We start from the raw sequence: 24,103 nt of genomic DNA, 5'->3' as shown, positions 1-24,103 counted from the left end.
TAAAAATCTGTATCTGATCCTTTTTTTTTTTATTGTTTTCTTTAGTATTTGTGTGATGATGGAAGTTTTCCTTACAGTATATGTGAAAAAGTTGAATCAGGGAGCAGATGAAGAACTCACAGAAAACTCCTCCCAGCTGACTACGATGTTACCTACTGTGAACACACCTGAACTGATCTGGCAGCAGCAAATTAAAATGCTTCCCTGTTTGGATATCTGTCTGTTTCAAAGAAATCACGTTGAAAGGGAGGAGTTAGAAACAGAATATAATACAGAGCTGAGATGAAAATTAAACTAATCAGCAGTTAGACTTCGACACATCAGAGATCAACCGCCTGTAAAAGACAAACATGGCTGGAAATGATTTCTGCCTCGTAAGTACATTTACAACTTTAATAATTAGGGTCCGAGCATCGGTGCAAAAGCCCTATTGTATTTCGTAAAAATGTTCTCGGTCGTCGTGGCGAAAAATTTTGTATTCTGGTGGAGTCGCGAGTGGGCGCGGCCAAATGCCTCGAGAGCGCCCCCTGCAGAGATGCCCCGGCGGCCACATTTACCTAACTTCATGAAATCCGGTGGACACGTGTATCACACCGAGACGCACGAAAAAGTTACATTGCACCGTTACGTCAACTGGACAGGAAGTCCACCATTTTGAATTTAGTCGCCATTTTGGGCGATTCTGACACGTTGTACTTTGTCGAACTCCTCCGAGGGATTTTGTCAAACCGACTTGAATTTAGGTTCTACGGATAGAAAACATGTTTGGGATTAAAAGTTGTATAAATAATTCGTTTTCGTCGATGCGTGTGCCCGTAAGAGGCGGCCATTTTGAGTGTCTCTCCATGAAACTACGAGTTGCTTTAAATCTTACGTACATGGACCGACCTTCTCCAAACATCACAGGTATGATAACAGCCCCGCCCTGAAGACCCCTGTGGGGTAATATTCGCTCATAGTCATAGCGCCCCCTGTTGGCCACTGGAAATGACACTTTTCATAATTTCACGTTCTACATCGAGCTGGTTGATCACATGAACCTAAAGTCGGGTCACAACAACCTAAACATGTAGTTAATGATATATTGAGATATTCGTTGGACTTTGTCAATGGGCGTCGCTGTGACGATGCGGCAAAGTTGGATTTCTCGCCGTGACACAGGAAGTTGATGTTTAAGGTCAAAGGATGCTTCAAACCTCACGAAACGTGTGACATACATCCCGCGTGGTGAGATGATACATCTGATATGTTTTGCGAGTGGGCGTGGCCAAACGACTCGCCAGTGCCCCCTGCTGGAGACAGGAAACCAGACAAAAATAGCAACTGAGACAATAGCTGTCCCTGGAGCACTGCACTTCAGGGAGACTGCTTCTGGGAGATGGCTTCGGGGAGGAGGCAGCACGCTGGAGTGTGAGGGCCCGTACATCACTGCTTGTTTTAGATTAAGTTTCATCTTTAATGTAGTTTTCCATTTTACAATCAATGCAGTGTGTTTACTCCTATTACCATTTTTTTTTTTTTTACTGTCAATGCAGTATTTTTACTCTTAATGCAGTTAATTCACTCTTCCTGCAGTACTTTTGCTTTTAATGTAGTACTTTTACTCTTAACACAGTACGGTCACTCTCAATGCATTAGTCTTTGCCTTAATCCAGTGCTTTTATGCTCAATGTAACTTGTACTTTTACTATTAATGCATTGCGTTCACTCTTAATGTACTTTTAAAATCAATGCAGTACTTTTCATCTTGGTGTAGAAATGTAACTCTTCATGCAGTACTTTTTGCTCTCGATGAAAACATATTCAGCATTGTTTCAGCGAAATCCCTCAAACAATCAAACAGTCAAACTTGTTTTCAAGTTTGGAGCTCACAAACCACGTGATGCACCACAAAAGTCCGGTTCGGTTCGTTTCGGTTCGGCTCGGCTCGGCTCGGTTCGGTCTGGACTTACCTGTTCATTTAAAACAGCTCGGACGAGAAAACAAAAATAAACGTTACCAGAATTCGTCTTTTTACTTTCGGTTCGGGCATTTCCTGGAGGAGAGTCAGTTGGACCGGAAACACAAGAACTCTTTCAAAATAAGAGTGTGTTGACGATCGTAAACAGAAATAGATGCACGCATAGCACGCATAGACTGGATATAAAAGCACGTCAACACGTGTTATCAATATTATTAGTAATAGTATTTTTGTTGTCTTTAGTTTGGTAAGTAAGTGTATTTGAACGTAGCAAGCTGCACAATGAGTCTTATTTTGATGGTTATTAGCAGGAAACTGATTCTGTGACTTTTGTCACTTAAATTATTGGCACCAGGAAATTTAGTGTAAATTAAAAAGAAGACTTATTTAAACTAGGAATAAGAGGACAAACAGTATGAATGTAAAAATCCACTAAAAAGTAGCCTATAAATAAATAAAAAATAGCACCACAAAAAAACTAAAAAAGAAATGCAGTATTCATTGGGTGCAGTTCTTTTTTCATGTGGTTTAAATCCATGTTACTCGTCATTATTTTAACCCTTGTTGCGTTGGAAGCAGAGTTTGTGGTCAGAGATGGTGCAGAGATACGTAGGTTCCTCCACCCTTTCGTATTTCTGTCCAAGACGATCTGTTCCAGCACAAATTAACAATCATCTCTGATTGGTATTAACATTGCCCCAAGGAAATAAAAAATGGAAAGGAAAAATGTTTTTTCTTTTTTCTTTGTGAGGACAACACAGGGATAAAGTGCAATGCTGCTCCAGCTGGCTCCAAAATAAAACTTTTGGTTGAATAGAGGCTCGTTCAAAAAGCATTAACTTTTTTTCTCACTAAATTCTGTGTTCTCGTGGTCCTTCTGAAATTTTAATACCATAACAAATTAGATATTTGGCTTGTAAAGTAAAAAAATACCACTAAGAGCCGCTGTCTGTTTCAAAGACACCACACGTTCAAAGGGAGGGACTACAAGCAGATTAAAATCCAGAGCTGAGATGAAAATGAAACTATTCAGAAGTAACACATCAACACAGATCAATTGCCTGTAAAAAAAAAAAACATGGCTGGAAAATATGCTCTGCTTGGTAAGTAGCATCCATAAAATGATGATGATGAACTGTTTAACGTAACTTCATAGTTTTACTGAACGTAATCTAGATTCTGTTTATGTGTTCATTCTTCGAAGCACTTTTTTCATGAGATCCAGAAATGTGCTACATAAATAAAAAAAATATTTTCCTTATTGGTAAATATGAAATATGTTCAGTCTCTATATACTACTCCAATAGGACTTATAACGTGTCTGCTTTTTTTTTTTTTTAAAGTGTAAACTTCTCAGAGTTTGTTAAACACTCAAAGTTTAATATGAAAGAGGAAACACGACTTCCCTTTTCTCATTGTTGGCCGCCTCTCAGTTTCATTACTTCTTTAGTGAAACAGGTCCGAATGAAGAATTTCCATTTGTGGTCAAGCAAAAGAATGGCTGTGAGGAAGCTTCTTTAACTTTGTGACTGCTGATGTTGTTGAAACATTTCATTCCTCCGCTGCTTTTATTGTCAGTTGTACTAGTCAGATTAGATTATTTTTTAGTGTGCTAATTGTTTGAATAAATGAAAGTGACAATCAGGTGAAGAAGTTTTTGTTTTATATTTGTACATCATGTGACTTAAAGTGTAAATCAGGAAAATGTTTTACCGTAACGGTTAATAGGAACAGAATTTGGAAAGTCAGATGAATCTTTCTATGAACTTTGAACTTTTGTGTCTTTTTATCATTTAAATCTATATTTTGTGTCCCAAAACTGTAATCAAAATTTTACAGAGGTCATTTTATATTGCAGAAAAAAAACAATAGAGTATGTAATAGACAACAATAACATACAAATATTACTGCTACTGTCTACAACAATTAAAGAATTTCAGTATGAAAATCTGCATATTTTATTTCACCAAGTATCCTTTATCACTGATAAATACTGTATCTGATAACTGCAACAAACAAAACAGCTTCAGAAAATTTTGATTATTGTAATTGTGTAATTTGAGAGCTGCTGCTAGAGATATAATGGTAAAAACTGGAGTTTACTTCTTACAATATCAGTAAAATATATTCTTTTAATTTCTCCAGCAGAAGAAGAGGATCCAAACATCAGGATTGCACTTGTTGGGAAAACTGGAGTCGGGAAGAGTGCAGCAGGAAACACCATCCTTGGAGGAAAACCTTTCAAGTCGAAGCTGTCTCCTTCCAGAGTGACATCAGGGTGTCAGAAGGAAACAGGAGAGTTTGAAGGTGAACCGCTGGCTGTGGTTGATACTCCAGGTCTGTTTGACACCAAAGAAACTGAAAAGGAGGTGAAGGGAGAGATTGTGAGATGCATCTCGTTGGTTTCTCCTGGTCCTCATGTGTTCCTGGTGGTGCTGCAGATCGGCAGATTCACACCAGAAGAACAAGAAACAGTGAAAATCATTCAGAAGATGTTTGGAGAGAATTCAGCAGATTACACCATGGCCCTGTTCACCCACGGAGACAACCTGGAGGATGATGGAGTCTCCATTGAAGAATTCATTGGTGAAAACACAGATCTCTGTGGCTTCATCGGTCAGTGTCGTGGAGGATATCAAGTCTTTAACAACAAAGACAAAAATCCCTCTCAGGTCAGAGAGCTGCTGAAGAAGATCATCTCGATGGTTCAGAGAAATGAAGGAAAATACTTCACCAATGAGATGTTCCCAGAGGCTGAGAAAGCCATAAGAGAAAAAACATCACGACTTCTGAGAGAAAATCCAGGTATGGAGTATAAAGAAGCAAGAAGACGAGCAGAGAAGTCCAACTCATTCATTAAGAATGTTCTAGTTTGTTTAGCAGGTGGTGTTGGTGGAGCAGCTGCTGGAGTTGGTGTCGGAATTGGAATTGAAATTGGTGTTTGTGCAGCTATTGGAGTTATAGGAGGTCCAGTCGGAGCTGCAGTTGGAGCTGCAGTCGGACTTACAGCGGCAGCTGTTGGTGTGGCGGTTAAGGAGAAGGCGTGTGTCATACAGTGATAATCAGAGTTAAATAACAACTAGCTGCAGCTCGTTATCAGATTTAATCACAGTTTGGTATTTTTTCTAAACTCATCATCTTTGTTTAAAGCTGTTTTCTGTTCATTTCACTCACTTTAGTCCAAAAAAATCGAAATGCTACCTTATGTAACTTCTGTGTTTTAAAGTTGTAAAAACTGAAAAACAAACTCTGATTTTGATTTCTTAAATGATGCATCATGATTAAAAAAGATGAACATTGTTGACGAAGGTTCTTTTCTCGTGCTGTCAGAGGAGTCGTGACCAAGGAGAGCTTTTGAAAAGCTCAAATCAAGCAGTTTACAGAAAAGAGATACAAATGGGATGTTTGTGTTTATTGACAAGCAGCAGAGACAATTTGTTTCATGTATCCCCTGTACTTCATCACTATTCTAACACGTTAATAAATATAAATACATAAAAATCTGTATCTGATCCTTTTTTTTTTAGCAGGTGTGGTTTGTGTTCTTTGGTATCTCCTCCCTCTTCAGTGTACCAAATAAAACAAACATCGTGCACCTGGTGTGTATAGGTAGATGCCTCTGACCTACTGTGAACACACCTGAACTGATCTGGAAGCAGCAAATTAAAATGATTCCCTGTTTGGATATCTGTCTGTTTCAAAGAAATCCATGGCTGGAAAACATGGCTGGAAATTATGCTCTGCTTGGTAAGAACATTTACAACTTTAATAAAAAAAAACTTTTGACTTTTTTTAGATTAAGTTTCATCTTCAAAGTTTTGATAAAAGCTGATGAAGCTCAAAATCACCTGTTCACTGTAATATTATAGTTGTACATATTTGATTTTACTTCTATGAACATCGAGTGTTTATATCTTATCTATTTATTAATTCTGAAAAGCATTAATTACATCAGATCCAGAAAGCTGCGACATGAATACATTTTTATTTCCACGCTGGTTTGAAATATGTTCAGTCTGGAATTGGACTATAAAATGTCTATTTTTAGAAAAATAAAGAATTAGAATGTAAAGATTTCAGAGTTTGTTAAAGCCCCAAAGTTGAATAAGTAGAAAAGAAGACGATGACTTCAGTGACCTCTTAAGTGGCCACGCCTGTCTACTGTCCTCAAAAACAGGTTTTAATGACTGTTGACGTATGTGTTGTCACAACAGTTAGCAGTTGGCATTTGTGCACACTAAACCTGACAAGCCAAATAACAGAATAACTTGTGTATTATTTTTCTATTTTCACATGAGCCTTGACAGAGTCCATTAGTCACTTTCTCTCATTGCAGACCAGATGGTCAGCGTGTAGTATTTAGATTATCTTTTAGTGTGCTAATAGTTTGAATAAATGAAAGTGACTATCAGGTGAAGAATTCTTTTTAAATATTTGTACATCATGTGACTTAAAGTGTAAATCAGGAAAATGTTTTACCGTAACGGTTATTAGGAACAGAATTTGGGAAGTCAGATGAATCTTTATATGAACTTTGAACTTTTGTGTCTTTTTATCATTTAAATCTATATTTTGTGTCCCAAAACTATAATCAAAATTTTACAGAGGTCATTTTATAGTGCAGAAAAAAAAACAATAGTGTATATAAATGACAACAATATCATACAAATATTACTGCTACTGTCTACAACAATTAAAGAATTTCAGTATGAAAATTTGCATATTTTATTTCACCAAGTATCCTTCATCACTGATAAATACTGTATCTGATAACTGCAACAAACAAATCAGCTTCAGAAAATTGTGATTATTGTAATCGTGTAATTCGAGAGCTGCTGATAGAGATATAATGGTAAAAACTGGAGTTCACTTCTTACAATATCAGTAAAATATATTCTTTTAATTTCTGCAGCAGAAGAAGAGGATCCAAACATCAGGATTGCACTTGTTGGGAAAACTGGAGTCGGGAAGAGTGCAGCAGGAAACACCATCCTAGGAGGAAAACCTTTCAAGTCGAAGCCGTCTCCTTCCAGAGTGACATCAGGGTGTCAGAAGGAAACAGGAGAGTTTGAAGGTGAACCGCTGGCTGTGGTTGATACTCCAGGTCTGTTTAACAACAGAGAAACTGAAAAGGAGGTGAAGGGAGAGATTGTGAAATGCATCTCGTTGGTTTCTCCTGGTCCTCATGTGTTCCTGGTGGTGCTGCAGCTCGGCAGATTCACAGAAAAAGAACAAGAAACAGTGAAAATGATTCAGAAGATGTTTGGAGAGAAGTCAGCAGATTACACCATGGCCCTGTTCACCCACGGAGACGACCTGGAGGATGATGGAGTCTCCATTGAACAATTCATTGATGAAAACCCAGATCTCTGTGACTTCATCGGTCAGTGTCATGGAGGATATCAAGTCTTTAACAACAAAGATGAGGATCCCTCTCAGGTCAGAGAGCTGCTGAAGAAGATCAACTCGATGGTTCAGAGAAATGGAGGAAGATACTTCACCAATGAGATGTTCCCAGAGGCTGAGAAAGGCATCAGAGAAGAAACAGCACGACTTCTGAGAGAAAATCCAGGTATGGAGTATAAAGAAGCAAGAAGACGAGCAGAGGAAGCAAACTCATTCATCAAGAAAGTGCTAGCTTATTTAGCAGGTGGTGTCGTTGGAGCAGTTATTGTAATTGTAGCAGGTCCAGTCAAAGCTGCAGTCGGACTTACAGCGACAGCTGTTGGTGTGGCAGTTAAGGAGAAGGCGTGCGTCATACAGTGATAATCAGAGTTAAATAACAACTAGCTGTAGCTCGTTATCAGATTTAATCACAGTTTGGTATTTTTTATGAACTCATCATCTTTGTTCAAAGCTGTTTTCTGTTCATTTCACTCACTTTAGTCCAAAACAATCTAAATGCTACCTTATGTAACTTCTGTGTTTTAAAGTTGTAAAAACTGAAAAACAAACTCTGATTTTGATTCCTTAAATGATGCATCATGATTAAAAAAAGATGAACATTGTTGATGAAGGTTCTTTTCTCATGCTGTCAGAGGAGTCGTGACCAAGGAGAGCTTTTGAAAAGCTCAAATCAAGCAGTTGCAGAAAAGAGATACAAATGGGATGTTTGTGTTTATTGACAAGCAGCAGAGACAATTTGTTTCATGTATCCCCTGTACTTCATCACTATTCAAACACGTTAATAAATATAAATACATAAAAATCAGTATCTGATCCTTTTTTTTAGCAGGTGTGGTTTGTGTTCTTTGGTATCTCCTCCCTCTCCAGTGTACCAAATAAAACAAACATCGTGCACCTGGTGTGTACAGGTAGACGCCTCTGACCTACTGTGAACACACCTGAACTGATCTGACAGCAGCAAATTAAAATGTTTCCCTGTTTGGATATCTGTCTGTTTCAAAGAAATCCATGGCAGGAAAACATGGCTGGAAATTATGTTCTGCTTGGTAAGTAAATTTACAACTTTAATAAAAAAACTTTTTGACTTTTTTTAGATTATGTTTCATCTTCAGAGTTTTGATAAAAGCTGATGAAGCTCAAAATCACCTGTTCACTGTAATATTATAGTTGTACATATTTGATTTTACTTCTATGAACATCGAGTGTTTATATCTTATCTATTTATTAATTCTGAAAAGCATTAATTACATCAGATCCAGAAAGCTGCGACATGAATACATTTTTATTTCCACACTGGTTTGAAATGTGTTTAGTCTGGAATTAGACTATAAAATGTCTATTTTTAGAAAAATAAAGAATTAGAATGTAAAGATTTCAGAGTTTGTTGAAGCCCCAAAGTTGAATAAGTAGAAAACAAGAACATGACTTCAGTGACCTCTTAAGTGGCCACGCCTGTCTACTGTCCTCAAAAACAGGTTTTAATGACTGTTGACGTATGTGTTGTCACAACAGTTAGCAGTTGGCTTTGTGCACACTAAACCTGACAAGCCACAGAACAGAATAACTTGTGTATTATTTTTCTATTTTCTTTTGAGCCTTGACAGAGTCCACAAGTCACTTTCTCTCATTTCAGACTAGATGGTCAGGGTGTAGTATTTTGATTATCTTTTAGTGTGCTAATAGTTTGAATAAATGAAAGTGACTATCAGGTGAAGAATTCTTTTCAAATATTTGTACATCATGTGACTTAAAGTGTAAATCAGGAAAATGTTTTACCGTAACGGTTATTAGGAACAGAATTTGGGAAGTCAGATGAATCTTTCTATGAACTTTGAACTTTTGTGTCTTTTTATCATTTAAATCTACATTTTGTGTCCCAAAACTATAATCAAAATTTTACAGGGGTCATTTTATAGTGCAGAAAAAAAAACAATAGTGTATATAAATGACAACAATATCATACAAATATTATTGCTACTGTCTACAACAATTAAAGAATTTCAGTATGAAAATCTGCATATTTTATTTCACCAAGTATCCTTTGTCACTGATAAATACTGTATCTGATAACTGCAACAAACAAATCAGCTTCAGAAAATTGTGATTATTGTAATCGTGTAATTCGAGAGCTGCTGATAGAGATATAATGGTAAAAACTGGAGTTCACATCTTACAATATCAGTAAAATATATTCTTTTAATTTCTCCAGCAGAAGAGGAGGATCCAAACATCAGGATTGCACTTGTTGGGAAAACTGGAGTTGGGAAGAGTGCAGCAGGAAACACCATCTTAAGAAGAAGAGCTTTTCAGTCGAAGCTGTCTCCTTCCAGAGTGACATCAGGGTGTCAGAAGGAAACAGGAGAGTTTGAAGGTGAACCGCTGGCTGTGGTTGATACTCCAGGTCTGTTTAACAACAGAGAAACTGAAAAGGAGGTGAAGGGAGAGATTGTGAGATGCATCTCGTTGGTTTCTCCTGGTCCTCATGTGTTCCTGGTGGTGCTGCAGATCGGCAGATTCACAGAAGAAGAACAAGAAACAATGAAAATGATTCAGAAGATGTTTGGAGAGAATTCAGCAGATTACACCATGGCCCTGTTCACCCATGGAGACGACCTGGAGGATGATGAAGTCTCCATGGAACAATTCATTCATGAAAACCCAGATCTCAGTGACGTCATCGGTCAGTGTCGTGGAGGATATCACGTCTTTAACAACAAAGATGAGGATCCCTCTCAGGTCAGAGAGCTGCTGAAGAAGATCAACTCGATGGTTCAGAGAAATGGAGGAAGATACTTCACCAATGAGATGTTCCCAGAGGCTGAGAAAGCCATCAGAGAAGAAACAGCACGACTTCTGAGAGAAAATCCAGGTATGGAGTATAAAGAAGCAAGAAGACGAGCAGAGGAAGACAACTCATTCATCCAGAAAGTTCTAGCATTTTTAGCAGGTGGTGTCGTTGGAGCAGTTATTGGAATTGTCGCTGGTCCAGTCAAAGCTGCAGTCGGACTTACAGCGGCAGCTGTTGGTGTTGAGGTTAAGAAGAAGGTGTGCGTCATACAGTGATAATCAGAGTTAAATAACAACTAGCTGCAGCTCGTTATCAGATTTAATCACAGTTTGGTATTTTTTATGAACTCATCATCTTTGTTCAAAGCTGTTTTCTGTTCATTTCACTCACTTTAGTCCAAAACAATCTAAATGCTACATTATATAACTTATTCTGTGTGTTTTAAAGTTGTAAAAACTGAAAAAAAAAAAACAACCTCTGAGTTTGATTTCTTAAATGATGCATCATGATTAAAAAAGATGAACATTGTTGATGAAGGTTCTTTTCTGGTGCTGTCAGAGGAGTCGTGACCAAGGAGAGTGTACACGTAAACATACATATATATATATATATATATATATATATACATTTATATATGTATATTAGACAAAAAAGACAAAAATCAAGAATTTTCTCTGAAAGTTAAGAATCGATCCTTGGAGCAAGGAGGAGGACTTTTAAGAGGTTTAGGAATTTCTTAATCTGAGGAGAGAAATGGCAGATGGAGATTATTCGCTGAATTACAGCGAGTTTTTATGAAACGCCACAAATTGCATCGTGCAGGGTCGATGTTTGTGGTCAATCTCACATCTCCCACTTAAACGCAATAACACAAAAAACACTGAAAATGAAACCCGCTGTTCATTTCCTCTCCACTGGATGTCACCACTTTGTGTCCTTTATCACCAAGAGTGCACGTTATGATCACCAATCACGTCTTTAAAAGGATGCGTCATGCACAGCGACGCTGTCAACCCTCATTAAGAGAAAAGCTTCAGGCTCTTCCTCGCCCGGAGTTGCTCTGATAAAGTTTCCCAAATCATTCTTAAGCTTGAAATTTTCAGGCTAAATTGGAAAATCTCTGAGATGACTCTAAGAAGGCTTGTGACCCTGAATAAGTCGTTTCAACTTGGATTTTGCAGTAATCCGGGCATAATTGAGACTTGATTAGGTTTCATGGAAGCAGTGGAATATGTGAGAATAGGAAATATAAATTACCAGGGAGATTAAATCTGTGCAATAAAGAGCCAGGTTTAGTTAATCCTGGCGCCTTTCAGTCAGCGTTTACCCTGATCAAAAACCCGTTTATTACAGTTATTCCATGTTCAAATGGAAGTTGGTCCTTTTGCTTTAAAATAAGTTTATGAAGACTGCTGTTTATATTGTATATTTCATTGTTGAGATGACTACAAATGAACATTAAAGCTGCAGATGTCTTTTAATTTAAGTGTGAAGGCTGTAAGGTATAGAAACATTGGTGTTTCTCTCTGTAGCATCGCGGGCCCCTGATGATGATGTCATAAAGCGCTCATAGTGTCAGAGGACTTCTGACGGAAAGATGAGCGTTTCCCAATGACTGCCAGCATTATTTAAAGATTCAGCACCGCAGAGTCCTGACCATCCCACAGACGATCTGTATTCGGCTAGAGATAAAAAAAAAAATAAAAATAAAAATAAAAAAATTAAAAGAAATGCGAAAGAAATTGAAAAATGGAGACAAGATCTGATTTTACCGAGAAGAAACGTGCGTGGACGCGTTTCGAACTTTACAAAACAGCTGACAGAAAGCTGAGTAGCTTTTAGTTCATATCAGGACAGATTTAATCAATCAGGGACTTCTTATTGAATCCGGTATTTTGCGGGGGGGGGGGTTTAAGTCACGTCTGTGTTTCGGGGAGTTTGATGTGATTTGTGCTTTTACAGATCTGCTCTCAGAATACGATCTGAAACGTAAACGCTCTCTCCTCATGGCCACAGGTTATCATGGAGGTGGCAGAGGGTAAAATATCCTGTGACCTTTGACCCTCAGTAAGTTCAACACTCATCCTTTGAGCCTAAAAAAACAAAGCATTTTGAAAGATGTTTACAGAGGGAGGATATTTTTTATTTATTAACGTGTAGATTAAAAACAAAATGTGACCCAACTTTTTTTTACATATTTATTCAAACTCTCACTTTTAAATCAACACAGAAACACACTGCATTTGCCCTTCTGGAAATGTGTCGCTTCCACGACGTGGTCGGTAAGAATGAAATTAAACTCGGATCCTATTCTGTAAAAATGAAGAAAGAGCAAGCTGTTGTTAAAAAAAAAAAAAAAAAAGCACGAGACATTCAGGGAAACAACAGGATTAAAAGAGCAAAATCTGATCAAATCAAAATCATGTTGCTGCTGCGATTATTTTCCAGGATCTCGATGTTCATGTCGTTTAAATTAGCTGCAGCTGAATATCACTGTGGAAAGTCTTCCTCCATTAACTGATGTCTAAATCTCCTGCGCATGCGAAATCTAACCACCTCTTGTCTTGTGGCTATGTGAGTCAGTAGGGACATCTCATTGGTGAAGCATCTTCCTCTTTCTCTCAGAACCATCGAGTTGATCTTCTTCAGCAGCTCGCTGACCTGAGAGGGATCCTTGTTTCTGTTGTTAAAGACGTGATATCCTCCACGACACTGACCGATGAAGCGAATGAGATCTGGATTTGCACCAATGAATTCTTCAATGGTGACTCCCTCTTCCTCCAGGTCGTCTCCGTGGGTGAACAGGGCCATGGTGTAATCTGCTGACTTCTCTCCAAACATCTTCTGAATGATTTTCACTGTTTCTTGTTCTTCTTTTGTGAATCTGCTGAGCTGGATCACCACCAGGAACACATGAGGACCAGGAAAAACCAACGAGATGCATCTAGCGATCTCTCTCTTCACCTCCTCTTGATTTCTCTTGGTATCAAACAGACCTGGAGTATCAACCACAGCCAGTGTTTGACCATCAAACTCTCCTGTTTCCTTATTATGCTCTGATGTCACAGAAGAAGGACACATCATGGATATAAAAGCTTTTCTTCCTAAGATGGTGTTTCCTGTTGCACTCTTCCCAACTCCAGTTTTCCCAACAAGCACAATCCTCAGCTCTATTTTGTCTGCATCTGTTGGGGAATAAAGACATCACTGACATGTTAAAGGGTCTCAATCACGGACACTTTCTAAAATTAAAACATTACTTAAATTCAAAGCTCTTGATAGCACACAGTGAAACATTTTCTACAAGGTATATTCCTGTTCTTTGTGTTTGTTATCAGCATTATACTTCAGTGTTCAGTTATACGACGAATCGTGAACAGAATCGTTGACCTCTGGAAACACTTATGTTGCTGCCGTCAGAAAAGGCGTTACATTTTCTGCACAGCAACTCACCGATGTGTCCTGACTTCAGCAGGAGCCTTCTGACTTGATCCGCCTCTCCGTCTTTATTGTTGAACAGGTGAATTCTCCCTGAAAACTTTTGAACAACATCTGGAAGGGAACTTGTTTTCTGGCTGGAAATATAATCCTGCAGTGACATCGTCAAATCGTCTCCACCTGTGAAAAGCAGGTAGGAGTGTTTCAGCCCGCGATGCCCAATGACTCGGATCGCTGCCTCCACGGCCGCCGAGTCCTCTTTCGTGAACCGTCCGACTCGGATCACCACCAGGAACAGCTGAGGTTGGGAGGACTCGAGGACGTACTCACAGAAGGTTTTAATCTTCTCCTCTGATTCAATTATTCCCGGAGTGTCGACCACTGAGATCTGTTTCCCAAACACTCGTTCGGATTTGATGGTGATTAGTTTGGTCACCGGTCTGAAGGCCGTTCTCGAATCAAACACTGGTCGTCCCAGAATAGTGTTTCCTGAAGCACTTTTACCAACTCCTGCTTTTCCCAAAAGGACGATGGACACGTGCTCATCCCTGAAATGGAATCGGCCGAAATGGTCCAAGTATTCCCTGAACAACCATGGCGAATCCCTGGAGACAACAGAAGGAGCAGACATGGTTTAGTTTCAGTTAGAACAAAGAGCTCCTGCTGTGACGTTATTACTGCTGAAAGGGGAAACAATGACACCTCATGCTGAACCACATGAAGGAGAAACCCAACGCGTTTCCCCCGTTTTCATTGAGATTTATAGATAAATTTGAACAAATTAAAGAATATTTTAAAGATAACATAACATTTAAAGAAGCACTGTGTAGGATTTAGTGGCATTTAGCGCTTGCAGATTACAATAAACTGAACAGGGTGTAAGAGAATGTCTCTTCTGGGCTACCGTAGGAACATATAAAATATATTAGAGCTTATTCTACGGTAACTAAAAACATAACGATTGTTAGTTTTAAGGATACACTAATGAAAACATAACAATAACTCGAATACGAAATTTTTCGCCAGGAGACATATGTGTATCCCCTTTCATGAGTTTTTGAATATGATAAAGCCTCCAAAAAGGCAAATCACTTTACGTAAGGATAAGAAGAGCGACGACGACCGAGAACATCTTTACGAAATACAATAGGGCTTTCGCACCGATGCTCGGTGCTCGGGCCCTAAATATAATTTCTGCCAATAGATCTATAAATCCCCACTCTGGTGCTTGAATTAGTCCCGTAGATAAAAGCCTGTTATGCTTAGAGGCACCAGATCCCACTGAGGCAAACGTGGGGCAATGAGTGTGTTTGTGAGGGACGTAGGACACATTACCAGTGTCGAGGTCATCGGAAGTTTTGCTAACTTAGAACATAAAATATTCCTCCCATGTTCTGAGCTGCACAATGTGGTAAACACAAGTTATTTTAGTTGCTGTTTTCCAATCATCTTCAGGTTTTTAGTGGAAAAGTCTGTTTGCAGCTGCGTGTTGAGTTTTTTTTTAAAAGAAAACAACAACAACAAAAAAACATCTGTCCAGCAGTGTTGACATTTGAGAATCTGGAGAAAATCAAAATGTGGGACATCATTTCAACATGTGGGGACAAAGGGGAGATAAAGTGGGACACCTGCTCACCCTATTGTGCCATGTAGGTAATCAACATGTAGTTTGTGTTTATAGTATCTGAAAGAACTATTATAGAGTATAAACACACAGAAGCAGTCAACACCAGCACATTGAAGGTTCTGTATGTTTTTTACAAAACAAAAACTGAAGCCATGAAAACTATGAAATAACACGTTTGGATTTGTGGATTGATGGGAACGTTTTATCCATTTATAATGAAATCTACAACACGATCAAAAAAATTTTTTTTAAAGTGTTTTCAAAGTGCGAAGAAGGTAAAAGGGGATCGATCTGTCTAAAATACAAACAGCGTCGTCATAATCTGCTTTAGTTTCGTTTTCCAGCGTCATGACTTCCCGTTTAAAACATGTTTCCCATTTAACTTAAGAGTCAGAAATGTACCAGCCTGACATGTATAAATCAGATGTAAAAACATGTTCTGATTGATGATAGAATTATTAAGAGGGGGAACTTGCAATGAATGATACTATTCCAAGAACTCGTCGTAGGACTGAAAATCGTCTGGATCAATTGGCCACATATCAAACCTGGAACATCCTGCAGCTGCAGCTCAGCTTCTCTCTGCTGTTCGCCGACTTCACACGGAAAACTATCAAAACTCTCCTTCAAGGTTCCGATCAGTCTCCCCGGTGGAGCTGAAAAAGGGAAAAACAAACTGCATCCACTGACAGTTCAACAGAGCTGAATAAAATGGCCCTTTCTGCACCCGTAGCGCAAAGTCTTTCAAAATAAAAGCACGGGAGCGATAAGCAGCGCTGGAAAACATTTTGTGACGTTATTTTGAGTTCATTTCTATAAAGTACAGTTACAGTAAAGTACAGTACTACCACACTAAATTAAATCCAGTTTTAATTAAAAAAAACAAAAACACTACAGTGTCACAAATACTTGTGATTTGTTTTGGTGTTTGTGCTTTGAAACCAAAACATTCTGAACAATCTTAAATCAAGTTGAAGAACATTTAATTAAAAGTCAGTGCTGTGACGTTTATACGGATTAGTTTACATTTATTTTTCATGGATTTTCAGCTTCATGTCCCAGTTTAAAACGTTTGTTAGAAAAGTAATCAAACAGCAGACTAATAAAGTTCACGGTGCTTTAATGAAATAATCAAAATAGTTACATCACTTTCAGCAAAAAATGTAGTAGTAAAGTAGTAAGTAAATCTGTAACTTATTACTTTTGAAAAGTAACCCTCAATACTCTCCACTGACCCGGATAGATAAATAGGTGACGGCTATTATTTTGAACGTGTGGCTGTCGAAGAAACGGCTGCATGAGGACGTGTAGATTTTTCAGCCCAAAATTTTGAAAGAATAATTGAACCCCAGCATAGGTAATGGCAGAGATCGGAGAACTCGGCGAGTTTGCAGTAGTTCATATTTATTTAATCTTTTAATTCATAAATTTAAACGAATAAATAAGAACGTGTGCCTCTTTGTCCTCCACAAACTCGATAAAATCTTTCAATTACTCGAAAAGTTGCAGTAAGTTCAACGTTTATTTCGTTTTTAGTGTCCCGTTTTGTATTAATTCGTGTTTATTGTGCATTTCGCAGCTTTAAGGTGTTTTTCATGCGACGCAGTTTTTATGCGGTGTTGCTTTCACTTTCCCATCCTACTGACGGCAAAAAAAAAAATGACCGTGGAAAAAAGTGTTTACATACTGCACCATTAATAAACGCACCACTACAGCAGTATGAAAACTCTCCATTTCAAGACAAAAGTCCTGCATGAAAAAAACAAACAAACAAACAAACAAAAAAACCCTCCTGAAATAAAAGTAGGTACATAAAGGGGTTGCAAAGTGTAGTTAAAGTTAAAGTAGTCGACTGGTTTGGTCCCTCTGACTGATATAGTATTATGACATCGTCTTAATCAGCAGCATGTTACAGTTGTAGCTGCTGCAGGTGGAGCTGGTTTGAACAACTTTACACACAGTATCATACACAGGGAGAGCAGGCAAATCAGATGGTTCGTCAGATGATTACTGGGACGGAAGAGATGAAAATCTGGTTTCAGTTTTTGTTGTTGGGGGTCATCTGGAGATTTATTTAAATGAAACTATGTGGGAAGTTTAGAGGGAAAAATCCCTGTTTGTTGGAGCTGTTAACAACTCGTAGACATCTGAAATGTGATCCTGACATAAGTTGAAATATGAATATATGATATCATTCCTGTTTGTGATCACCACCAGCTGAAGGTGACAGTTTGTCCTCTCTGTCTATTAATTATTATCCTTGTAACACATCTCTTCCTATTTCTGTCTATGGGTTTGAACAGCAGGAGGGAGGAAAAGAAGAAGCAGCAAGAATGAACCTCCAACAGGTTTGAGTTTACATGTTCGACCCCCCACTCCTCCCCTCCTCCCAACTGCTCAGAAAACACACTGAAAAATAACTCAATTTGGTCTTTCCGCCTGTAAAAGCTGCTGAAACACAACAGAAGCATCAGGCTGTCACCTGACTTCAGTCGCTTTGTGTTTCAGTGTCGGACGTCAGACTGGTTATTGTTGGGAGGACCGGAGCAGGAAAGAGCTCCAGTGGAAACACCATCCTGGGAAGAGACGCCTTCAGAGCAGCCGCTAGTCACTCCTCAGGTAACTCGCTCACTTTTTCTGAACCTCCTGCAGCACACAGACAGACGACCGGGTACGATCACCATCACGAAAGCTTAGTTGATTTATTATCATGCAAATAAACGTGATTTAATGTCTTTTTCTACTGATTTTATGCCACTATTATAGTATAATTCTCATTATAGTTTGATAACAGACATATAAGAAGCGCTTATTTACTGACTGTGATGTTTGGCTTCGAGTCTAAAGGTGGAGAAACATTAAAAAGATAAATCATAGAAGAAGAACAGGGCGCAAGGAGAATAAGCCAGTCAACCAGCAAATGTTGAGCAACATAGAAACAGTGACGGGAATCTTACACATCTGTTAGTTTCATCCAGCTGTTTTTATTACACGGGAAAGAGAAATGATTTTACAAAATGATTTCCTGTGTGATGTTTTAACCGCTCTCCGTCTGAATCTTTCCGCTCCTCAGTGACCGTCGAATGCACCAAGCAGCAGGAGAAGCTGTCCGACCGGACGGTAACGCTCGTCGACACTCCTGGCATCTTCGACACATCGGAGGCCGACGAGACGGTGAAAAGGGAGATCTCCAAATGCATCAACATGTCGGCGCCGGGGCCCCACGCCATCCTGCTGGTGATCAAGGTCGGGCCCTTCTCAGCAGAGGAAAGAGATGCCGTGAAGAAGGTGGAGGAGATCTTTGGAAAAGAAGCCTGGAAGTACACCATCATCCTCTTCACCCACGGAGACAAAGTGGATGATATCGATCAGGCGGTGCAGGAGGCGGGAGAGGACCTGAAAGTCGTCCTGGAGAAGGCCGGAAAGAGATACCACATCTTCAACAACTGCCAGGCCAACGATCGTCGCCAAGTTCTGGATCTGCTGCAGAAGGTGGATACGATGGTGGACGACAACGGGGGGCAGTGTTACTCCAACATAACCTACCTGGAGGCGGTGAAGATGTTGGATCAGAGGGAGTCGGAGCTCAGAGAGGTTTACCAGAAGAAACTGGAGGAGGGAATCAAATCTGTCGAGTCAAAGTACGAGAAGCTGCTGAGTGAAGCTCAGCAGGAACGAGAGCAGGTGGAGAAACGACTGCAGTCCGAGCTGGAAGAAGTGAAGCGGTACTATCACGCCTTAGAGAGCGGAGTCCGCCATGTCGTCGAGCAGATCGGACCTGCTGAGTCCTTCGACGAAATCCTCAACAAGTTCCACGAGACTCTGAAACTAAACTGAACTTTATTGTGTCTCTGCCCCGGGTCATTCCTGACCTGTCATTTCGATTAATTCACATATTAAAGATGGATGTTTTATACTTTTCTGGTGTTTTTCAGCACCAAAAACCACCTCAATATAGTTTTACATCTCTGTGACGCTCGACCGAGAACAGGCTGTTTTTGTCTTTAAGTTGCACCGATACCGATGATTGGTCGATTCTTCTCTGAGTGAGTGGGCCAATCACCAATTTCCTTCTTCCTGCTGGCTTCTCGACAGGTTGACCACCTTGTGACAGCGGGGCCATGTTGAAATGACTTATCAGTGCAAGTTTATGACTGTGACGTTTTAGGGTATTAACATTGATAACCACGCAAATGTGTTTTTCGTTATTAATCAAATTCCTAAACTTTCCAGACCTTTTGTAGCCCTTCCCTCTGCAGATAACAACAAAAATGTCTCAACTTTAACCACAAATAGCCTCAATAAGTCTAACGATTGTAACAACAATATCAGATGATCGTTTTAAAATTTTAAAAAATTTAAAAAATAGATATAGTGATCAGAACAGTTATAAAAGTCACTAAAAAACCTGATTTTAATTCCCAACACATTATCAACAAAAGTAATTATCAAATGTATTACATCAAGGAAATGTATATGTAATAACTTGTCTGGAATAAAAGGAAATGTAATGAATATTTCTTTGGTCCGGTTTGAGTTTAATGTTTCGGTGTTTCAGCGAGGCGTTTGTGTACCAGCAGGTGGCGCCATAGGACAAAGAAGTCGAGTCAGTCAGACTGATTGACAGATGAGGTGTCTCCAGCATTTGGATTGAATTAGACTTCACAGCTGTTCCTCATAAAGTAGTCAATGAGTTTAAATTACATTTTCCTAAATTCAATTGTGTGTAAGTCGAGGCGTCATGAAATCTACATTTTAAAACGGAGAAAAGATGAATTTGCAGAGAAGAAAATGTTTGATGTTTTGGCAGCAGATCCACCTGGTTTTTACCTGAAGGGCTCGTGAACACACACTTGAGGCCATCTGACGACTGACATTATGAAACAGAGGAAACGAGAGCAGCAGGAGGATATGAAGCGAAGAGTTTGTGGCAGTCTTGATGCCGTCTGAATTAAATAAGAGACTGTCGTCCGTTTGTTAAAGGCTCACGGTTTACGTTTTGTATTTCAAACTTAAGAAAGACTTCAGTCTAATAAAAGCAGCGGTGAGTGACTGTCATAAATAAAAGTGTTTTCAGTTTTTTGAGTATATTTTTGGTTTCCTTTAAAGAAACAGAAACGTGCTGTGGTCTAATGGTGACTGGGGAGGGGGGAGAGGGTGTGACCAGGTTTCTAATGTTGTTTCCTTCTTCTCTCAGTCTGGTCTCATTTTCATTGCCGTCATTTTACACACTTTGTTTGAATCTGAATCAGGTTGAAGACGACGGCTCTCAGACAGGTAGGAGGATTCACTCCGTCTGTCCCGGGTCAGGATCCAGATCCGGTTCTGGATTAAAGTCAGAAGGGGGATCAGTTCAGGTAGTTAATTCTCTGAATCAGAAATATGATCACATGGGTAGATAACGCGCTGCTCATTTCTCTCCTGCTTTCAGTGCTTCTCTTGTCCTTCGTTGCGTTAGTCAGAGGTCACAACAAACTTTTTTTTTTAAAGTTCAGAACCTTTGGGACGTCCTGAGTTCTGCATGTCGTCAGAAAGGGACAGCGTGTCTGCGACTTCTCGCCCGAGAGGTCAACGATGTAAAATGAGGCGGCGTGACCTGCTCATCGTGCTGATTTAAACGAGCAGATCTTCTCGGTCTTATCCACAGTTTGTCTTCCTAAGAACTTTAAGGACTCAATGTGTCTTCGGTGTGTCTTTAAGCTCCGTCCAAACCGCAGAAGAGCAAAGACAGATGGGTATGAACAAGTTAACAATTTCAAATGGAGACCAGGAAAACAAGAGCGTTTAAAAAGCTGAAATGAAGCGCATAAAGAGTTTAACGGGCTGAGATGAGAGATTGTTTTTGAGATGCTTTAGTAAAATAGCACAAAAGGGAGAAGGAAGTTGTTACTGATCATTTGTAGCTTTAAAATGAAAAAACAAAAATCCACTCTGAGAAAGTCTCAGGTCTGAAGGTTCACAGGATGCCTGTGGTAGTAAGAGGTACAAATTTAAGCAGAGATGGAGGAAGTACACAAACTGCAACTAAAGTACGAACAACACATGGTAAAAGTATTCCGGAACAAGTAAAAGCCCTGCTGTGAAACTTCAGTAAAAGTATGTGAGTATAAACAGGAACATGTACTTCCAACAGTAAAAGTATTCGATGTGCTGTGCAGGTTGGATTTTTAACCATTTTCATTACAGATCAATCTTCATAATATTGTCTCAATTGAATCATTATTTGGTTTGTTAAAGTTGCAGAAAAATGTATACTTTCTGACTAAGTGGGCTTGTGTGAACACCTTTGAGTGAGAGAGTGACACACACACACACACTCTGACCACAAAAATTCTGCATTTCCTACTCAGTGATTGACAGCTAGAACAGCGGAGTCAGCAGATTCATTCCCAGACGATGGCCGTGTCCCTTCTGGTCTCGTCTTTGCTCCTGATGATGATGGTGATGATTATAACGAAGAGTGATAGTAAGTGATCTGAGCTTCCTTTAAGACACACAGCGGTGAAATATAAATGTATGATTCTGATATGAAATTCAGAACTCCAACAGAATCCTATGGAGAGATGTAAACCAAACTTCCCAGGGTGCATTTCACTGATAAACAGCCAATCACAGAGCTTCCTTTTCCGTTGTTTCAGCACAACATAATGATTTAAAAAAAAAAAAAATACACAATAGAATCTGAACAAAAATACACATCTTCTTCTATAGAAACTGCAGCAGAGGCTCATGGGTAATGTAGTGTTAAGAAAACACAATGTGAAGTCTGATTCAAATTGGTCTGAACACAAACCTGTACAACGGATTCATCCTGCAGCAGAGTCCCTGCGATCAGGAATGATCTTTAAGTATGGGCAGCTCAATGGTCCTACATGTTGTGTGTGTGTGTGTGTGTGTGTGTGTGTGTGTGACCTTTGACCCCAGCCATCGCTGTGGACGTTGTCACAATATCTGCAACCAGCGGGGAGCCTGTCCGGCTGCAATCACACCTGCTGAAGGACCAGACGTGGGATGTCAGGTGGACGAACCCCCACCTGCTGCTGATGAAGAACCGGACAGTGCGTCAACACCAACGCTGCGAGCTGCTGAGCGACGGATCGCTGGCAATCAGCAGAGTTCAGTCCAGAGACTCAGGAAACTACACGCTGGAGGTGTTTGATAAAGAAGGGAAACTAAAGAGGAAGAAGGTGTTTATTCTGCGGGTGGAAGGTGAGTCAACGTCTGTAGAGACAGACACTCACCAACAGCAACAAACAACAACAACAAACAGTAACCAACAACATCAAACCCCATCAGACAACGGACAAGAAACACGATCAATATCAAACAATAACAAAACCCAACAACATCAAACACCAACTGACAACAAGACCCAACGAAAAAAAACAACAACCCACAAACAACAAACAACCACAAATACCAACCAAAAACCCGTTTTGAACCAGCCTGTATGAAACACTGCATTCTGTGGTCTAGAGGAGTTAACACCTCCGTCTCTGTGCGCCTTCAGACACCAGCACCACCGCGGGGGGGTCAGGACTCATATACAACCTCCTCTTTCTATTCCTGCTCCTGCTCTTCGTCATCATCATCATCCTTTTCATCATGAGGAGGAGGAGGAGGGTTGATAGGATGACAATCTCAGGTAAATCAACCAATCAGAGACAGTCTGGGCGCTGGCCTGGTCTGTTAAAATGAAACATTAGCAGATTTATATTAATAAGAAGTCATTCACTTACGATCTGCTCTCCTGCTTTCAGCTCCGAAGGAGGAGAATGAGTATGTGGTGATGCAGAGTCACCATGGCAAGAAGGGGGAGGATGAAAAGAAGACGGGGAAAGAAGAAGAAGAGTCTGCTTATGGTAAAAAAATAAATAAATAAATAACACAAACATACGGCAATTTATATTCCGTGGCATGAATAATACTTTGTGTAGACATTAGAAACTTCTTTAAAGTAAAAACTGAAAATGTACGAACAAATCAAACTGGTTATGAACGTAAATCAAAAAGTTAAAGAAATCTAAGTTCATTTAAACCAAGAATTTTGAATGTATACAGCACATAAACAAGTTACTTTTAATTACAGCAGATGTGAAAGTCCAGCGAGACAAAAACTAAACAATTTAACTTTTACTGAATATTTGTTGACTTTAAATCTTTTCTAAACTTTGTGTGCTGTCTTGTTTTACTTTCACAAGTTCCCTGTAGTCCTGCCAATTTCACCGAACATGAAGAAGACGTCTACGTCTGAGGACCAGAGCTCATCTTGTTTTCAGCATGGCGTGCTTTACCTTCAGATCACTCACCTTTTGTTTTTACATCACCGATGGGCATTTTTCAGTTCCCCGGAGGAATTCATATTTTTCTTAATTCTGTTTCTATTTGAATGAAAATAAAGTAAACTTGTAGATCAACTTTGTGGATGATTATTTTTTATATTAGAGAGTTCCAATGATTAGAAAACAAATACACAAGAACCATGATAGTGGGTAACAAGTGGAAATTAAAACTGCAAGCAGTGCTATGCGGGCCCACGCACGCTGCATGTCGGGGATCCAGCGGGTCGTGCAGCAAGCGAGGGTCCGCATATTCCCTTTGGTATAACTTTTGGGTCACTTTTTGGCAGCCACAGCCACCCCGATCGCCGAAAAGGAATTATTTTGACTTTTAACTTTTAATCCCGAACACGTTAAGAGTGCACAGACTAAATTTCAAGTCGGTCCGACAAAATCTGCAGGAGTACAAGTACAACGTCTGAATCGCCAAAAAGGGCGACTAAATTCAAAACGGCGGACTTCCTGTTGAGTTGACGTAAGGGTGCTCTGGAACTTTTTTGTACATCTCGGTGTGATACTCATGTCCACCGAATTTCGTGCATGTA

At 39.5% G+C, this 24,103-nt stretch overlaps 4 protein-coding genes across 4 annotated transcripts; 3 read left to right on the top strand and 1 right to left on the bottom strand.

The window, feature by feature from the left end:
* The first annotated feature begins 3,007 nt into the window (after positions 1 to 3,007).
* Positions 3,008 to 10,649, top strand: LOC138213661 (GTPase IMAP family member 8-like). The gene is made up of 4 exons (XM_069174905.1): positions 3,008 to 3,063; positions 4,106 to 4,737; positions 6,893 to 7,490; positions 9,576 to 10,649. The coding sequence occupies exons 1-4, from the start codon at positions 3,039 to 3,041 to the stop codon at positions 10,427 to 10,429; spliced, it is 2,109 nt and encodes a 702-aa protein (XP_069031006.1). The 5' UTR covers positions 3,008 to 3,038; the 3' UTR covers positions 10,430 to 10,649.
* A 1,844-nt stretch (positions 10,650 to 12,493) lies between these two features.
* Positions 12,494 to 15,324, bottom strand: LOC138213660 (GTPase IMAP family member 7-like). The gene is made up of 2 exons (XM_069174904.1): positions 13,608 to 15,324; positions 12,494 to 13,339 (listed from the first exon to the last, which is right to left on the bottom strand). Exons 1-2 carry the CDS (start codon positions 14,221 to 14,223, stop codon positions 12,645 to 12,647), a joined length of 1,311 nt encoding a protein of 436 aa, XP_069031005.1. The 5' UTR covers positions 14,224 to 15,324; the 3' UTR covers positions 12,494 to 12,644.
* Positions 15,325 to 15,696: 372 nt separating this feature from the next.
* Positions 15,697 to 19,755, top strand: LOC138213619 (GTPase IMAP family member 9-like). Its single transcript, XM_069174846.1, has 5 exons — positions 15,697 to 15,869; positions 16,666 to 16,727; positions 17,523 to 17,567; positions 17,728 to 17,838; positions 18,293 to 19,755. Exons 1-5 carry the CDS (start codon positions 15,697 to 15,699, stop codon positions 19,054 to 19,056), a joined length of 1,155 nt encoding a protein of 384 aa, XP_069030947.1. The 3' UTR covers positions 19,057 to 19,755.
* Positions 19,756 to 21,584: 1,829 nt separating this feature from the next.
* On the top strand, positions 21,585 to 23,600 carry LOC138213656 (uncharacterized). Its single transcript, XM_069174900.1, has 5 exons — positions 21,585 to 21,685; positions 22,144 to 22,428; positions 22,730 to 22,864; positions 22,980 to 23,081; positions 23,421 to 23,600. The coding sequence occupies exons 1-5, from the start codon at positions 21,616 to 21,618 to the stop codon at positions 23,471 to 23,473; spliced, it is 645 nt and encodes a 214-aa protein (XP_069031001.1). The 5' UTR covers positions 21,585 to 21,615; the 3' UTR covers positions 23,474 to 23,600.
* The last annotated feature ends 503 nt before the right edge of the window (positions 23,601 to 24,103 follow it).

The sequence above is a fragment of the Embiotoca jacksoni genome, unplaced genomic scaffold (genome assembly GCF_022577435.1).
Source record: "Embiotoca jacksoni isolate LCO1_2020_lvr unplaced genomic scaffold, fEmbJac1.0.p SCAF_62, whole genome shotgun sequence".
Classification (NCBI taxonomy): Eukaryota; Metazoa; Chordata; class Actinopteri; family Embiotocidae; genus Embiotoca; species Embiotoca jacksoni.
The sequence above is the reverse complement of the archived record's forward strand: the minus strand, read 5'-3'. Positions and strand labels throughout refer to the sequence as shown.

Coding starts and splice junctions, on each gene's coding strand:
- LOC138213619 (XM_069174846.1), top strand. CDS start 15,697: ATGAATGATACTATTCCAAGAACTCGTCGTAGGACTGAAAATCGTCTG. Junction 16,728..17,522: donor CAATTACTCGAAAAGTTGCA/GTAAGTTCAACG, acceptor GGGTTTGAACAG/CAGGAGGGAGGAAAAGAAGA. Junction 17,568..17,727: donor CAAGAATGAACCTCCAACAG/GTTTGAGTTTAC, acceptor TTTGTGTTTCAG/TGTCGGACGTCAGACTGGTT.
- LOC138213660 (XM_069174904.1), bottom strand. CDS start 14,223: ATGTCTGCTCCTTCTGTTGTCTCCAGGGATTCGCCATGGTTGTTCAGG. Junction 13,340..13,607: donor GCTGAAGTCAGGACACATCG/GTGAGTTGCTGT, acceptor ATTCCCCAACAG/ATGCAGACAAAATAGAGCTG.
- LOC138213661 (XM_069174905.1), top strand. CDS start 3,039: ATGGCTGGAAAATATGCTCTGCTTG. Junction 3,064..4,105: donor TGGAAAATATGCTCTGCTTG/GTAAGTAGCATC, acceptor TAATTTCTCCAG/CAGAAGAAGAGGATCCAAAC. Junction 7,491..9,575: donor GTTCCCAGAGGCTGAGAAAG/GCATCAGAGAAG, acceptor TAATTTCTCCAG/CAGAAGAGGAGGATCCAAAC.
- LOC138213656 (XM_069174900.1), top strand. CDS start 21,616: ATGGCCGTGTCCCTTCTGGTCTCGTCTTTGCTCCTGATGATGATGGTG. Junction 22,429..22,729: donor GTTTATTCTGCGGGTGGAAG/GTGAGTCAACGT, acceptor GTGCGCCTTCAG/ACACCAGCACCACCGCGGGG. Junction 22,865..22,979: donor TGATAGGATGACAATCTCAG/GTAAATCAACCA, acceptor TCCTGCTTTCAG/CTCCGAAGGAGGAGAATGAG.